Below are 13,972 nucleotides of genomic sequence, written 5' to 3' on the forward strand. Positions count from 1 at the left end.
GTGCAATGCTATATTATGCTGCCAAAGCTGCATACACTAGAACAAAGATAGAGCAGTTAGCTGTAGCAGCGCTTAAATCTGTTTTATTTCCCAATAATACGTCTGTATTCCATGTCAGAATAGTAAACGTCAAACCGACTGCTGCTGTGTCAATACGTCCATCTGTTGCAACACATGTGCATGTATAAAAGGCTGCCATCTTTACAATTCCAACATGGCAGCTGTGTGTGTACATGTGTGCATATGCATCGTGATGCACTGGCAGCCAATTTGTATTTTCCTATTCCGATATGGCCAACAGCCCTTTTCTTCGCCCATGCTTGTTAAATCTTACATGACAAATGCAAGACCACTGCAAAATGTATTCCTCCTGGTTTGTGTCCCTAGGTTTCCACTGTACAAGCAGAGGTTCTCATATGGGTCAAAATTGCAGGGCCCACTTGTACAAAAAAAGGCCTTTGATGATTCGAAATGTTGGCATGCATATGTAATATTGTTAACTGGTCGCTTCACTCACCAGTACCGTGTAACCAAAATGCAGGTATTTACTGTGTTGTGATATATGTAATGTGTATTACAATATGTTCAGATTCTAATCAGTTCTGTTGGAGACACTGTAGTTAGTAAGCTTCCTCAGATAGTGATGAATCTAGAATATTTTATACACTCTGAGCTGTTAGCTGGGGAATAACGCAGCTGTTGCAGTGCTCTCTCGTAGATGCTGTGCCGGGATGTTGATACAATAAATTACTCAAACTGACTACGTCTCCGTGCTTCAATATAATCTTTTTGGGGTCAAGGATAGGGTGACGGGAGGAACGGTGAAGCTTCTTTACAGGAAGTTGCAAGACATTTCAAAGGAGACGTAGTTAACAGGAAAACGGGCAAAAACTGAGTTGTCAGATAGCAAATTAAATGGTTACGAGGGAGCAAAGAATGATACTAAAGATGTTAATGAAGTATGAACTGCAAAACAATCACCGTTTTCACTCTACCAAGGACATTTCACATTTTGTTTTTTTTCTTTAGATCATGTACATCTAGAACATCTGATTTGGCACTATTGCCCAAAACACGTTAGCATGATGGTCTTCTGATTTATTCGCCTTAGAATCAGATTCTTCTACTATTTTTTATGTGCTGCCCTTATGCCTTCTTTTCCGACAGATTTTATACAAAATTACTAATATTATGCATCCTGAGCACTTTTGATTGCGAGCAGGACATTGTTTGTCATTTGCAAAATGACTTGAGCTTCAAAATCTGTAACACATGCTAATATTGGCATTCGAATTAAGTTTCTTTTTGGCATTAGGCTTTTAAGAATTGGGGTTTTTCCTCATAGATTACCAACCGCCTTGGGCGGATTGTTTCAGACTCTTGGTCTCCCTATATCATTATCCACGAGGATATTTGGTTGGATAAATTCAAGGCAAAGTTGGGCGAGCACTTGGAACTTGCAGGGAGCTATTTCACCAAAAAGTTTCACTGCTGAAGAGTCCATTATTGGATTCATTAAACTGTTGTTTACATTTAAAAATAGGCAGAGTGCAAAGTGTATGTTTTATGAGGAAGGGTATCTCTTTTGTGGTGGAGAGATGAAGGGAATTTAGGCATGATCTTAGGTCGTAGCAGCCCAGAACCAGTCCCTGTCCTTCAAGATAATAATTATGAAGATTTGCAAATATTGGAATCCTTCAAATAAGTTTTCTTTTCTGGTAATTCAGAAGAACGTGTTTCCAACATAGTGTAATCTTAAAGGGAAATGATGTTCATCATGTCCACAAAGTAAGGAGCATTCCCATTACCATTAGGGAAGGCCTTTCTCGGGAACTGGATACATTGAAATGTCAGTTCCATAAAAGCAGCGGAGTCTTCTGACTGGGTAGTGCAATTGGCAAGGCAGGCCAATTGGAAAATCAGATTATGTGCCATTTCAGATACCTCAATACCAATGCATTAGTAGATCAGTTCCTCTTACCAAAAACTAGTGAGATGTTCTTACTTGCTAAACCTACACAATGGTTTATGTCGGAATATTTGAGGTCAGCTTGCCACCAAATTCCCCTGCAACTAGATAGCTGAAGACTTGCAGCTTTTATCACCCCATTCGGGCGTTTTCAGTTTTGAAAGATGCTGCTTGGCTTCGCCTCTGCAGCTGCTATCACTAGCTGAGGAAGCATACTAACTACTGTGTCTCTATTAGAACAGATTGGAACATGAACATATTTTATCGTAGTTTATACACAATATCACATACTGTGAATCAAGTTCTGCGCAAAACCCTCTCCCGGCTTCCTCAACTATCAAAATTCCACAATGAAAAAATCATCGCTGGCACTTATATGCTTCATGTTAGCAAAGATTTATTTACAAACAATTCGAATGTCAGACTCCATCGTATTTGGGTTTTTCTTATGTTCTTGCTGGCGCTTGTTAGGAGCAGCTAACGATTTCCTAAAGGCGGGCACTGGCGTAGCCACTCTGGCTGCCGCCTGAGACGGTACCTCGCTGAGCTCGTGTAACGCTTGCAGCTCCCAGACAGTTGTTTACTTCAAGACAAACTACAAACACGGCTTCCCCCTTGCGCCCGCCCCCGCTCACGAACTGACAGGTTGGTATTTGCACAGGGAATAACAGCCAATTGGCGAGAGGGAAGCACAATAACAGCCGTGCCACTTGACCAATAGCGGCCGTGGAAAAAAATAATCCTTTTTTTTTTTATATAACTGAAAAAATACGTTAACTACAAGCTTCTCTTGTTCCCGCGAACAGCCAATCGTGCCGTACGATTCAGGTTTACTCGGTTATAAAAATTAATACACTGCTGGAATACACTTTGGATAGTATTTCTCAATCAAATCCCACCCCTTCCTCCGCAAACGACATGGCCTCGTCTCACTGAATTTGCTCAAAATGGGACTGGGTTCGTTCAAGTTTAGGGGGTTGTTTGTCTCACGGAGAGGGCGGGTACGGTGGGCGGGGCACTTTTTGTTTTGGTATTGGTTCCCCGGGTAGCCAGTTAATGGTGTCCTCTAGTTGTAAGGCCTCGCCTACTACCCGCCTACCATAGATGAAGAAAGAGGACATCAATAATGGCAAAGGCTGGCTACGAGTCTGCCAGGAAGCCATATTTAAGCAAAGAGTGTGTAGACTCAGGCGAAGAAAATGTGTATAATGGCATTTATACTGTTCAGTAAGAGAGTATGTGAAAAAAGAGTGACAGATCCGAGACTGTGCTTTCTTTGGCGCAAACATTCGAATGTGTTTAAACACATTTTAATATGGTAGATGGTTTGGCTGCCGATGCAGTTCCTACGAGCGCGGTTCATAAAACAATATTTTAGGTTAGCTAAATAGCACCTCGTTGTAGAAGTCTACCCCCGTGAGCGAAAAGCAAATCCTTCTGTCGGAAATGGTATCCTCACGGTTTCAGACAGGAGACAGCCATTGTGTCTAGGCGCGTCGCGTTCGTCCTTCGTCTGTGTCGCTGGCGCCCCCCTCCGCCCCCTGCAGTCTGGAGGCCCGGAGGTGTCTGCGTGACGCAGGAGGCGGCGCGTCACGTGATGTTTTCGCCGCGCGGCGGCTGTTGATCCCCCTCGGTGCGAGTGTGTGTACGAGTGTTTCTGGTCCTGGCCGCCGGACGCGCGCGCCTGGAGGCCCGGTGGGGTGAAGAGAGGCGAGGCGCCCCACAAGCGGCCATGGCGAGCGTGCTGAACTACCAGGAGCCGCTGGACGCGGGCTCGGCCCCGGGCGGAGAGTGCTGCTGGCCGCCGGAGGAGAGCCCCTACCACCCGCTGAAGCGCTCGTCCAGCGCCTCGCTCTCTCAGGTGCGGGAGGAGCCGGAGGACGACGTGCGCAAGTGCGGCTACCTGCGGAAGCACAAGCACGGCCACAAGCGCTTCTTCGTGCTGCGCGCGGCCAGCGCCCGGGGACCGGCGCGCCTCGAGTACTACGACAGCGAGAAGAAGTTCCGCGGGGGCGGCGGGCTGCGGAGCCCGCCGCCCAAGAGGGCCATCCCGCTCTACCAGTGCTTCACCGTCAGCCGGCGCGCCGACGCCAAGCACCGCCACCTGGTCGCCCTCTACACCAAGGACGAGTACTTCGCCATGGCGGCCGAGAGCGAGCAGGAGCAGGAGTCCTGGTACCAGGCGCTAAGCCTGCTCATGGGCGAGAGCAAGGGGGCGTCGGTCGGGGAGGCCGACGAGGAGCTGTTGCAGGAGGCCGACGGCGCCTTGAGGCCCGGCGCTGTCTTCAAGGAGGTGTGGCAGGTGCACGTCAAGCCCAAGGGGCTGGGGCAGACCAAGAACCTGGCCGGCGTCTACCGCCTCTGCCTCTCCAGCAAGATGGTGCACCTGGTGCGCCTGAACTCGGACGTGCCCTGCCTGCACCTGCTGCTCATGAACATCCGGCGCTGCGGCCACTCGGAGAACTTTTTCTTCATCGAGGTGGGGCGCTCGTCCTCCGTGGGGCCCGGCGAGATGTGGATGCAGGTGGACGACTCGGTGGTGGCGCAGAGCATGCACGAGACCTTCCTGGACACCATGAAGGCCCTCAAGGCCTTCGCCGACTTCAGACCCCGCAGCAAGAGCCAGTCCTCGGGCAGCAACCCCATCTCCTTCATCAGCAGCCGCAGGACGCTGGGCAACCTGCCCCCCAGCCAGACCGGGCTCCAGAGGCGCTCGCGGACTGAGAGCCTGGCTGGCACCCCGCCCACCAGCAAGGGCAGCAGCGCCTACCGCTTCAGGACCTCCAGCGAAGGCGAGGGCACCATGACCAGGCCCTTCAGGTCGGTGACCGGGAGCCTGATCCACTTGAACACAGCCAGGATGAACCTCAGTCGGCAGGAGGGCACGGGCAGGTACGTTAGGGCACCGTTCACGTCGTCCTACCATACTCGTTCCGCCTCACTCCCCGTCTCCCACTTCCCAGCCACTACAAGCCCCATCAGTGTTTGCTCCAGCAGTGGGCACGGATCAGCCTCCGAGACCCTCACGCGACCTTCTAGTTCTTCAGTCTGTGGGTCCCCAAGTGATGGGGGGTTCATCTCTTCAGATGAGTACGGTTCCAGCCCAGTGGACTTCAGGTACTTTCGTGTCCGGAGTAATACTCCGGATTCTCTTGGGAACACGCCACCCATCAGAGAGGAGAATTGCTTAAGTGACTACATGTCAATGAGTAAACAGCAAAGTGACTCTAGCTCAAGGGACGATTACATGGAGGCTGACAAATGCTTCAGGAAAAGGACACATTCGTTGACAAAACCAGCGAGTATATCTGCCCAGCAGAAAACGGCACAATCCGCTTCTGCTTCGGAAGAAGTCCACTTGGACTGTCAGCCTAGCACAGACTCAACATTAAAAGAGAACCACCACCCCCTAAGTACTGTTAAACCCAATTATTCATGCAACCAAAGTGCAAATAAAAGTAGTGACGATGGGTACATGCCAATGATGCCAGGAGTAGCGTCTACCACCCCTAGTAATGGGGATTATTTGCCAATGGCTCCTAAAAATGGGTCTGCACCTAAACAGATTCTTAAATCTTGGCCCTCTTCGCAGGTAGACTCTAGAGGCTACATGGTGATGATTCCAACTGCGGCGAGCCCATCACCAGTTCAGAGTCCTGTCACCGGAGCTGTTTCTAAAGGGGGTCATGTTGTCAACGGCGAATACATGGACATGACCTGCGGAAACCCAGGGGCACCAAAGCAGCTCACAGATTCACAAGTCTCTCACCCCAGCACCGTTTCCAAAGGCTTCAGTTCCTATTTTTCTCTACCGCGAAGTTTCAAGGCTTTAGCAAAACACACTAATGATGTCAGCGAGTATGTTCCCATGTCTTCCCCAGGAAAATTATTGCAACTGGGTGCTGACCGTAGTGAAAATAGACTAGTTAACGGTACACACACGACAGTTTCTAAACCTTTAAACGATACATCAGAGCAACATCATAGGGCTACAAGGCCAACAAGACTTTCTTTAGAAACCAGAGACAGTAATAACATACTACAAATGTGTGATGGTGTATTTGCAGCAGAACCATCAAGTCCTGGGGAGTACATTAACATTGATTTCACCGAAAAAGCAAGTAATACACCCTATTCGATGTCTGCGGAGGGTTCCCCCTCTTCGCTTGGGTCGAGTTATGAACACAGACAGTCTCCACTTTCAGATTATATGAGTGTTGACTTAGACGTACAGTCTCCTAAAGCAGCTGAGCTGTCTAATTCCTTAACAGACATTTCGGTTTATCAAAGCCCTAGCCTCACCAGAACTCAGCCAAGTGCGGACTATGCTAGTCTCCCGTGTGGTACCGCATGTGTTAGCTCTGCAACCAATAGAAGCGATGACTACGCAGAGATGACTTTCAACATGGCCATGACACCACCGAGACCTTTCGCTGCAGAATCCACTAATAGCTCCAAAATTCATAGTCCCTCTTCCATTGTGAATAGGCTGTGCATCGTTGACAGATTGCGGGGTAGTGGTGACTTTTCTGTTCCCGAGCCATGTTCTGAGGCTGCCATTGGACCCAAAGTGATTAGAGTGGACCCACAGGGTAGGAGGCGACATAGCTCCGAAACCTTTTCTTCTGCAGCTACAGTTGCAACTTCCACATCACTTTTCACTGAAAGTAGCAAACGGCCCAGCTCTGCTTCCTTTGATAATGTTTGGTTGAAACCGGATGAAGGCGCTTGTGATCTACACGAGAGCAACATGTCTAGGAATTCTTCAGCTGGATTCCAAAATGGGTTAAACTATATTGCTTTGAATGTACATGATACTTCTCTTGATAGAGTGTCTGCCACAACTTCTCCAAATTGTCATCTGCAAAATGGTACTAGGGATTTAGATAATGGAGCATACGTAAGCATAGACTTCTCTAGAACGGATGGGTTGAAGTGCACTTCTACTAGAAAAGGTTTGTATACATTTACGATGTTATATGAAAGTTTGTCAGATGTGTCCTGAACTCTCCAGTCTGTGTTGGCTTAAACATCTAGGCCATGATTATAAGTGTACATGGAATGGTGCCGAGCTATTTACCACACTGACTAGGCAAGTTTCTATATATGTTTGATGCGGTAAATACTTCCTTCTGCAAGGTGTTCTCTGATTAGTGAACGGTTACGTGCAAAATTTGTTTTTTTTCATATTCCAGACGTATTAGAATTTAGAGCATATTTATTTCCTGGCATGTTTGGTTTCTGTTAATTTATCCGGAAAATTGTGAATGTGCAGTATTCCCCGCAGTACTTTGAATTGTGAAAGCCTTTTTCAAAGAGATTGGGATATACTGTTCGACTTGTACTCGGGTCCTTGGGTAGGAAAAGTGTATCCTCCAGACACCTGAATTACTTTTAAGACCTTGAGAAAGTCACCTCTTTCCCCTAAACACCTCAGTTTTTTTGGTAACACTATATTGTTTATTGCAGCAACCGTCAGGTGCAATAAATGACAGTGGCTAATATAGCATGTGAAATGGGGCTTAACCTTTTTTTGATTTTGGTGCTTACTGCACCAAATTTAGTGTGTACTGTCACTTACGGTAAATTTTCCACTCAGTAAATTACAGCAGGTTTTACCTTCTGAAATTTAACATTGGTGTTACTGTACATCGCAAATTAAAAGGCCGTCTGCAGTGGGTGAATGTGTTTTCAGATGATGTAGTTACTTGCAGGCAGCTTAGCTTCTTTTTCATTTGCTCCAGTCCAGGCTGGTGTGTGTTTTTTTGGGGCACTCCTTACTTTGGGTGCGTGGATTGCAGTGTCCCTTTGCATGATCAGTAAACTGTGGCTACTAACATGGGTGATTAAAGGTTTTGATCTTTTGTAACCAGCATTTGATTGTTTCTTTCCACAGTCAAGTGCTTGCCTGGTGGGACTTGAATGATTAGATTTTTTATTTATTTTTAGATCTGGTTTGAATACACAATTTGGAAGTTTTCATAACACTCACCCATTCCAACGTTTCTCAATATTTTCTGTATTATATAGAAACAACCATCTGAATCCTGGTGCACACTTGAGAAACGGTGATTTATCTATACAATAGGCTTGCTTGTGAATGTATGCGTTCAGTGTCTGGAATTCACATAAGTTGACATGTAAAACCTTTGTAAGTTGAAAAAAAAAAAAAAAAGACTCTTGCAAATAGGGTCGGTTTTAAGTAACGAATAAGGTATGAATTTCGATTGGTTAACTACCTAGTCTGAGTACTACTGTTGAATTATGAAGGTACACTCAGCCGTTGGTAGCCCAACATCCTGGGTTTATGGGAGTCAGGGCAACACCTATAAAGTGGCTGTACTTGAGGTACCTTGGGTGCAATCTATGTTACTTTTACCATCTCAAAAGTAGGGAATTGCCACTTACGGTGTTTTTTTTTTCACAAAGAAACACATGCGAACCACATGCAGAACATAACAAGTATTTGTAATGCAATAGGTTTCTCATTTGCTTGAGTTACAGCTATTGACATTGTAAATTCATACCTGGACTTTTCTTGCCACACAAATTGGTCAACCCTGCCTCATAATTTCGTCTGTTCCTGCCATATAATTCCAGTGGCCCTGCATATCACTAAAGCACTTCCAAGTACCTTCCTCCTCTGTGTGCAGCAAAAAATGAAAATGTTAACTTTTAGCATCCTAATTTTAATCTGACATGCTAATTCCAGTACAATACTACTTTCACCACCCCACTGTCAGTTGCTGGCTCGCTAACTCAATTCCTTAAAATAAAAAAAATAAAAAAAGACAGCCATGGAGGGGTAACGCGACAAATAAACTAGAAGGGTCACCCAAACATATCAATAGTGTTGAAACGATCATAGTGTAACAGGGATGTTAATTTGGCCTGAATTAGGGTCTTAATTGTGAAAAAAGAGATAATTAAAGCATATACAATTATCACATACACATTTATCAGAAATAAATGTTTGGCTTTAGACTGTAATGCTCAAAGCCCCTAGAGGGCACCATAACAAAAATATAATTTGTAAGAAACGTGGTCAGGTAACCGTATTGTTAGCCTCAAGAGGGGATAACCTCATAAAAAATATAGGGGAAAGTTATGCAGTGTAACCATATACTTAGCCCCTAGAGGACATTTTATGGGTTAGCAGGCCTATTACAATGATATTACAAACAAGGCCTTCAAAATAAAACTTATCTCAGCCGTAAAACATACATTGTAGCCATGAGAAAGCTTAAGACACTGAATGATGGAAGGGATTATTTGGGGGTCCTCAGTAACCCAGTGGGGGGGACCCAGAGATGATGTCGACAGAGCGTTTAGAAGGTGGTCCCAACAGGATGAGTTATGGGCAAAAATGTCTTGTAAAAGTAATGCTCTGCAAAGCACCATGTGGTGCGTTTTCATATAGTATGTCGACTGCAATGCTTAGAACAGCCCCTAGAGGACACTACAATAAAAATAGCATTTGGAAGAAACATTGTCATGCAACTATGCAGTCAGACTTGGAGAACATAACAACCTGAAAAAAAGAATGGGCAAAAGTATATAAGTGTAACAGTATATGTAGCTGCTAGAGGTCATAGCACAGTACACGTTTTCAAGTTTGGCATAACTATTACAAACAAGGCCCATACAACATACCTCTCCGAGCTGTAAAACAAAAGTTCCAGCCATGAAAAAAGATAATTAATGGTGGTAGGGGTTATTATTGTGTAGTCCCCAGAGATGATGTAGACAGAGCACATTGTGGTCAGTGTTTTGAAGGTGGTCCCATTGTCCTAGGACCACCACAGGCTGAGCTATAAGCAAAAACATTTTTTTTAAATTAATGTCCTGAAAAGAATTATGGGACACATTTCCTAGCCCAGATATGACTGTAATGCTTAGAACCTCCCCTTGAGTACCCCACAATAACAATAGACCTGGTCGTGTAAATGTACAGTTAACCATATAAAAAAAATGGCAGAAAATAAGGTAGTGTAAGCATATATTCAGCACCTAGAGGGCATGGTACAGTACAGTCAATCAGGGCTAACAGGCCTATAGCAATGATATTACAAAGACGATCCTTAAAAAACAACCTACTCCGCTGTAAAAACAAAAGTTCCAGCCATGAGAAATGTTAAAGAGACTCTTAATGATGGGATGGGTTATTACTTTGGGGCCCAACTAATCTAGTGTGGGGACCCAAAGAATATGTAGACAGAGCACGTTGTTGTGAATGTTTTGATTGTGGTCCCATTGTTCTAGGGCACCACTGTCCTAGGACCACCACAGGCTGAGTTATGAGCAACATTTTTGAAAAATAATGCTTGCAAAGCATTATGGGGCGAGTTTCCAGCGTGCAGTGAATATTATAGCATCTGCTCTACCACTGTGCTGAGAGAGATGCTTTCACTTCAAGGATTTCTGTTTTAGTAGAGCATTCACCAATTTCAAGTGTTTTAAGGGGAGAACCATAAGAAATGACTGATAAGGTAATGGAACAATATGACCAGTGCTCCAATACCGCTTATCGAGTTCACACTGTTGTGCCTGTTCGTACGTGAGTGCCACGACCGCGGTGCAGCACGAAGGAGAGACAAAAAAATAGTTCTCCCACGCTGAAGTATACTGGCTATCGTACAATAACCTGTGTAAGAGGGGCAGTCTGCAAGGTGCTACAAAAACAGCCTCAAGGCAGGACAAACGTGTAAAGCAAAATTTTAATTCTGAGGCGTAGATTTAATTTTTGTAAAATGGAAGGGAAATTATAACAACATTAAAACACATTTATTATGCAAGGAAATGCATGTTATAAATTGCTGCAGGTGTAGTTAAAATGGGCGTTCAGACTTTTTCTTTCCCCTATAAAGTGGATATAACATTTGGACGGTGAAATCAAAGACACTGCGCATCAGTTCCACTAGTTGCTAAACATTGGGGATAGGGTTCCTCTCCCCATCCTCTTTCCCTTTCTGCAGCATTTGTTGCAGTGCCCTATGTGATACTGAATATTTTATCCCAAGGTGTTATTTTCTGTACCTTATAGTGCAGAGATATGCCCTGCTAAATAATCATATCCATAATTAGTTTGTCTTAACACCAAAGATATTTCTTTACTGGAAACGTTGATGTCACATAGTTTTCATTTGACTCAGTTGCCCAATTTGTAAAACGTTGAATTAAGCCAGCTAAAGGAAATCTTGATTTGCAAAGCAAAGAATAAGGGGGTGGTTTTTAAAACCAAAGCCTTTCCGTAGCTGCTTATACAAAGAGTACGTTTATTTAAAATGCAGTGAGTGCTCCAGTCAACTGGGGCACACACACAATTCACACAAACTCTACATCTCTTAGTGCTGGTTTATTCTGTGAGTAGTGTTGGTACTCCAGTTCATTATTAGAACTCTGTTCTTCAGAAATAGTTGTGAACATTTCTTGCTGTGATATGTGCTTTGTGTCTGGACCAAGGCTAGGCTCAACTTCTGGCTATGGCTTTCTAGAGTTGCTCTCAACCAACTCAGAGCCAATCCAACATTTAGGTATTGTGTTGTAGTGAATTAGTGTATCATGGGGGTAGACAGACTTGCACAAGCAGCACTGAAACAATAAGCGCAAAATAGAAGATCCTTCTTCCTTACTAAGCCTCACCAAAAGTAACACCTACTCAGTCAGAGCATTGCACATCCCCTTCCTAAACAACCATACTGATATCCACTCAGAATTTCACGTCACACACACCCCTCATTTAATTTTTTACAGCTCTGCCACAACTTCTTTTTTTCACCAGTGTTAGAAATGGGGTCTCTAGTTGGCAGTCGTTTGCACAATGTTCAAGTAGGGACCCTCACTCTAGTCAGGGTAAGGGAGTCACACAGCTAAGATAACCCTTGATTACCCACTTGGTACCTTGGCACGAGCAGTCAGGCTTAGCTCAGAGGCAATGTGTAAAGTATTTGTACACACACACACACACACAGTAACACAGTGGAAACACCACAAAAGTACTCCACACCAATTTAGAAAAAAAGCCAATATTTATCTGAGTAAAACAAGACCAAAACAACAAAAATCCAACATACACAAGCAAAGATATCACTTTTAAAAGATTAAATGTAATTGTAGTTCCTTGAAGTCAATGAAGCAATTGATTAAGGCAACGTACTTTAGATGCATCAAAACAAAGAGTGCGGGCCCCAGGAAGGTGATGCGTTGGTTCCTTGCTGTTAAGAGGAGGTGATGTCGGTTCATTACTGCTAGGTAGGTGAGATGATGTTGGTTCCTTACTCCCACAGAAGATGTGATGCGTCGTTTTTGACATGAAGCGTCGGTTCCTTACTGCAGTGTGGATGAAGAAAATGGCACCCAGGGACGATGCATAGATGATGGGCCAAAAGTCAAGCTGCAATGCGTCTGTCTCACAGTGATGAAGCAGGTGTTGCGACGGCAGCAAGGCATTACGTCACAGATTTCAGTGATGCAGTGCTCAAAACTCATGCAGCAGTGGTTCTGACGCACTGCGACGGAAAGCTGGGGCCTGTATTGAAGGCTATGGTTGATGCGTCAAACAAGGAACACGCTCTGGTGCGGGATGCGGCAAATCATTACAGCGATGCATCAGTTCGGAATGACACTGAGTCAATGCATTGATTTTCCTCTTGTAGCACCAACAACCTCCCTCAAGGGCCCATAACTTGATTTGGCACCACTTGACAGGACCGTGCTCTCAGCAGAGGAGCCCAGTGCTGCCAGACAAAGTATTTGATATCCCTCAGGCTTCTTAACAGGAGGCAAGCTCAACTCAAGCCCTTGGAGAACCTTGGAAAGCAGAGTCCAGTCCTTTTACTCCCAGGACCGAAGTAGCAGTCAGCAGGCCAGCACAACAAGGCAACAGGCAAAGTGGCAGTCCTTCCTACAGCATCCAGCTCTTCTTCCTGGCAGAATGTCCTCAGTCCAGAGGTGTTCTACCTTTGTGATGTCAGAGGGCCAGTACATATACCCATTTCTGTCCTTTGAAGTAGGCAGACTTCAAAGAGAAGCCTTTGTGGTACACAAGACTCTGCCTTTCCCTGCTGTGGGCCCAGGCACAATCCAAGGGGTTGGAGACTTTTGGCACAGCCCTATTCAGGTACAGGTGTCAGCCCCACCCACCACTCTAGCTCAGGAAGACTCATCAGCCTGGTGATGGGCCATCAGGAAATGCAGGGCACACCTCCGCTCCCTTTGTGTGACTCTCTAGAGTGAATACACAAATAGCCCAACTGTCATGCTGACCCAGACGTGTATTGCACAGACAGACAGAGGCACAGAATGGTTAAGGAAGAAAATGCCCACTTTCTAAAAGCAGCATTTTCAAACCTACATCTTTTGGTGAAGTTGGTTTTACATTGTGAGTTCAGATACCCCAAACTCTAAATCTCTGTCTGCTCCCAATGGGAAATTGCACTTAACCATATTATTTTATTTCCTTGATATCTTTTATGAGAGAGGTAGCCCTTACAAAAGTAAACAAGCATTTGCAATGCAATAGGGTCTCACATTTCTCCGAGTTACAGCTATTAGCAGTAGTAAACTCCCAGCCGGACTTTTATTGTCACATTAAATGGGGAAAAAAAGCACAATCACGCTGCTACAGTTCACTCGTATGGAGAGTTGAAGACGGCATGCAGGTAGAAGGAAAAAAATACTAAAAAAGAGCGCAATCGCGCTGCCACAGTTCACTCGTAGTGAAACCTGTCGGCAAAAGTGCAATTAACTATCTGAATGTAATGCAAAGCGCTGGACTTCTGCCATGCGAGATCGCGCTGCAAAAAAAAGATAAAAAGTAGTCCACAAACCTGACGGGAAACAGCAAGCCTTGCATGTTTTCAGTACTTGGTCGCTGCGCTTGAGGAAGGCTAACCACCGAAAAAGGCATGGCGTATGCATGCCTTCCACTAATGAAAGCAAGCAGATTTTGAAAGGCAAGCCCACAAACCAATGAAAGACACTGACATGACATGGACAGGGCTC

General features: G+C 45.1%; 1 protein-coding gene across 1 annotated transcript in view; it reads left to right on the forward strand.

Moving 5' to 3' along the window:
• Positions 1-3,593: 3,593 nt before the first annotated feature.
• Positions 3,594-13,972, forward strand: part of IRS4 (insulin receptor substrate 4) — a 32,508-nt gene continuing 22,129 nt past the window's right edge. Inside the window, exon 1 of the mRNA XM_069211558.1 lies at positions 3,594-6,924. Within this exon, the coding sequence (XP_069067659.1) occupies positions 3,702-6,924 (3,223 nt within the window). The 5' untranslated portion in view covers positions 3,594-3,701. The remainder of the gene's footprint in view (positions 6,925-13,972) is intronic.

This window comes from Pleurodeles waltl, chromosome 2_1, assembly GCF_031143425.1.
Source record: "Pleurodeles waltl isolate 20211129_DDA chromosome 2_1, aPleWal1.hap1.20221129, whole genome shotgun sequence".
NCBI classification, from domain to species: Eukaryota; Metazoa; Chordata; class Amphibia; order Caudata; family Salamandridae; genus Pleurodeles; species Pleurodeles waltl.